Genomic DNA, 3575 nt, shown 5'->3' with positions numbered 1-3575 from the left:
CAGCAGCGCCGCCGCCGCCGCCGCCGCCGCCGCTGCTGCTGCTGCTGCTGCTGCTGCTGGCGGGGTTGAGGTGGTACTTCTCCGCTGCTAAGTGCAGTGTACAGACATCGAAAGGCATGCACTCGTCCAGCCGCCCCGTCAGCTCCCCACAGAACCACCGCAGCAAAGAAGAGAAATTCAAGTGCCGGCGAGGGCGGGCCCCGCTGCCGTTTGCTGCTGCTGCTGCTGCTGCTGCTGCTGCTGCAGGAGCAGCAGCAGCAGAGAGGCCTTCGAGCGCGGACACCGCCAGCGCCAGGGAGCTGCAGCAGCCAACCGAGATCCAACAAGGCGCTCCAACAGCCTCGCCGTCCCCTTCCCCTGCTGCTGCTGCTGCTGCTGCTGCTGCTGCTGCTGGGCGTTGTGCGCGGTAGGGGCTGAGGTGTACGCGGACTCTGTCTGTTTTGCTGCTGCTGGCGAGAAACAAAACAAGAGGATTATCGCCGACAGCGGAGCCCCACTTGTCCGCCTCCGCGTGCGCCCCGCCCCCTCCATCCGCTGCTGCTGCTGCTGCTGCTGCTGCTGCTGCTGCTGCTGCAGGCCTGCCTGTCTGGGCCGTCTTGAGGGCGTGTTGACTCAGCAGCACGTTGAGGAGATGAAGCACGAGGAAGTCTTTGACGCAAAGGCCCTCTCCTGCTGCAGGCCCGATCTCCTCGTGGGCCACGCAGCACCACGGCACGCGCGCAGCAGCAGCAGCAGCAGCAGCAGCAGCAGCAGCGGGGGACGCCGCAGGCAGCCCGTGGGCGTAGGAAGCCAGAGTCAGCAGACACGGGAGAACACTCGCGGGAGGAATGAAATGCCTGTCAGCAAAAAGCTCCTTCAAAAAAGAAATGAAAGCTTCGACGCGGGCAGTGCGGGGAGGGCCAGCCTCTGGGGTGTACGTACACCTCAGCGCCCCCACCGCGCTCGCTGCAGCAGCTCTTTCCTCCACTTCTTCTCTTCCCACTTCGCTGCTGCTGCTTGCTGCGGGCAGCCACTTTGCTGCTGCTGCTCGCTGCGCCAGTTTGCTGCTGCTGCTCACTTTGCTGCTCCCAGTGCTGCTTCCCGCGCCGCCCACTTGCTGCTGGCTCGCTGCAGCAGCAGCAGCAGGGGGAGCCGCCCAGTTGTAAAGGGAAGAGAAACTGCTGCTGCTGCTGCTGCTGCTGCTGCTGTTGAGTTTTGAAATGCTGCTGCTCCCAAAGCTGCGGCTGCCCGCAGAAATGCCCAAATCAGACTCTGGGCTGGGGTGTACGTACACCTCAGCGCTGCGCGCTTGCGGGCGCGGCAAGGCCGAAAAGCCATAATTAGGACCATCTGCTGCAGTTCCTGCTGCTGCTGCTGCTTCTGCTGCTGCTGCTGCTGCTGCGCTCTGTTTGAAGCCAGTGCGGGGAGGGGAGCAGCTCAAGACAGACCGAGAGAGACTGCTGTACTTCGCAGAGCTCGGGAAGTAGGAGGGTGCTGCTGCTGCAGGTGCTGCTGCTGCTGCTGCAGGTGCTGCTGCTGCTGCTGGAGCTGCTACTGCTGCTGGTGCCGCTGCTGGTGCTGCTGCTGCTCGTAGGGTCGGGGTTGGCGCTGCTGCTACTGAAGAAACAAAGGGAGAAGCGACTCTCCTGCCCCTGCTGCTGCTGCTGCTGCTGCTGCTGCTGCTGGGAGCCGCAGTGCCGTAGGCGAGGGCAGGGGGTTTGGCGGCGTCTGCGCTGAGGTGTCTGTACACCCCAGAGTAGGCGTCGGCGTGGCACGGGAGAGCCGAAGAGTGACCACTGGTCACTTGCGAGTCAAAACGCGAAAAGTTTGGAGAGAAGGAGCAGCTCAAACTCCCTCCTGCTGCTGCTGCTGCTGCTGTTTCGCTGCTGCTGCTGCTGCTGCTCTGCAGCCGCGAGATGGAAACAGCGCGGACCCCCCCAGAGCGCTGGAGGGGCGGGAGGTGTCTGTACACCCCAAAGGCCGCGCCTTCCCGGTGACCAGTGGTCCCGTTGGAGACGCTCGCAGCTGTAGAGACACTCGGCAAGGAGTCCGAAGCCGCAGGGCCCATGCTGCTGCTGCTGCTGCTGCTGCTGCTGCTGCTGCTGCTGCTGAGGTTCAGGCGCTTGCTGCTGACGTAGGCGCGGGGCAGCGGCACGTCTGCTGCTGCTGCTGCTGCTGCTGCTGGCTGCTGCTGGCTGCGCAGTGGCTGCAAGGTGCAGCGGAGGGGCCCGGAGGGCGAGGGGGCCCTCAAAGAAGAACTGAGCAAATGCGAGCCCCAAAGAGAGCTCGAGGGGGCCCCCCCGAGGGGCCCCAGGGCCTCGAGGGGCCCCCCGGGGGCCCCCCCGGGGGCCCCCGGCCTGGGGGGGGCCCCCAAGTGGCTTAGAGAAGGGCCGTAGTTTGAGGCCAACGGAGGGCGCAGACCCGCAGGCCCAGAAGAAAGCAAAGAAGTATTTCTGGTGGGAGTTGTCAGGGGCTGGGGGGAGGCGAGGGCGGGAGCTGTCGATACACCTGGGGAGCCGCAGGCGCGCGGCAGCAGCCCCCGGCGGGAGTGGAGGCCGTAGAGAGGGTCCATAGTTGTTTTAACTTGTCAAAAAGAATCGATTTGATTAATTTGACGCAAAAAAATCGAAAATAAGTCAACTGAGCCGCCCGCAGGGCCGCAACTGCAGCAGCTGCTGCTGCTGCTGCCAGCCACCGCTGCAAAACGCGCAAAGACAAAGCCGCGGGGGTTCTCCGCAGCTCCGCAGCTCCGCAGCTCTCAAAAAACAGAACAAAAAAGGAAATTAATTTATTTCGGGGTTTTGAACAGCAGCAGCAGCAGCAGCAGTGGGTGGTGCCGGGTGGTGATAGGGTGTATGTGTGTGGCGGGGGCTGGTGAGCGGCGAAGACAAAAGATCTGCGGGTTAAAAGGCCTTCTATGCATTTATTTATTCCAAATTGAATAAAAATATTCCAATTAAAAACATAAATATAATTTTGTTTAAAATATTCAAAGTGTAATGCAATTTGGCGCCACCGCTGCCGACCGGCCGCAGCCAAAAGTTGAACTGCATGCCAGCCAAACGCAGCCCCACCGCTGGTCGCATCCTTCTGTTTTAATTGAATTTCCTTCGAAAAAGTCAAAAGAAAATGCGAGTTGAGTTGTTTAATTGAATTAATTTCATTTAAATCTTTGAAGCGGCCTCTCGCGCGGCCGCAACTCCCGCTTTCGCGTCGCAGGGCGGCGGCGCATGCGCGCTGCAGTTTCTTCGTTTTTTAAGCTTTCGCCTCTCCTTACCTGTCCCACTGCATGCAAGAGCATTATTGAGATGTTTTAAAATTCTTTTTTCTTTTTTCTTTTCTCTTTTGAGCCCCCGACCCCGCCAGCAGCTGCGCCGCAACCCCAGGTGTATGTACACCCCAGCTGCAAAGGGGCGACAGGGCCCTCCCCGCTCCGCCACTTCCTATCACTTTAATAAATCCTTCGAGACTTTCTTTTAAAGACTTCTAGACTTTCTTTCAAAGACTTCGAGGCCTTCTTTATAAAGACTCCGTGACTTTCTTTTCTTCGTGGACTCGCCCTGGGGCCTCAGCCGCCAGAGAAAGGGAATCTCAAC

The 3575-nt window shown here is 60.4% G+C and overlaps 1 protein-coding gene across 1 annotated transcript; it reads right to left on the bottom strand.

The window, feature by feature from the left end:
• Window positions 1-131: 131 nt before the first annotated feature.
• On the bottom strand, window positions 132-2551 carry ETH_00018100 (uncharacterized protein; the record flags this gene model as incomplete). The annotated part of the gene is made up of 1 exon (XM_013378827.1): window positions 132-2551. A coding segment is annotated over one exon (2420 nt), but the record flags the coding sequence as incomplete, so codon positions are not given.
• Window positions 2552-3575: the final 1024 nt, after the last annotated feature.

The sequence above is a fragment of the Eimeria tenella genome, genomic scaffold (genome assembly GCF_000499545.2).
Source record: "Eimeria tenella Houghton genomic scaffold, Eth_scaff1065, whole genome shotgun sequence".
NCBI classification, from domain to species: Eukaryota; Apicomplexa; class Conoidasida; order Eucoccidiorida; family Eimeriidae; genus Eimeria; species Eimeria tenella.
This window is presented reverse-complemented; position numbering and strand designations above follow the sequence as displayed.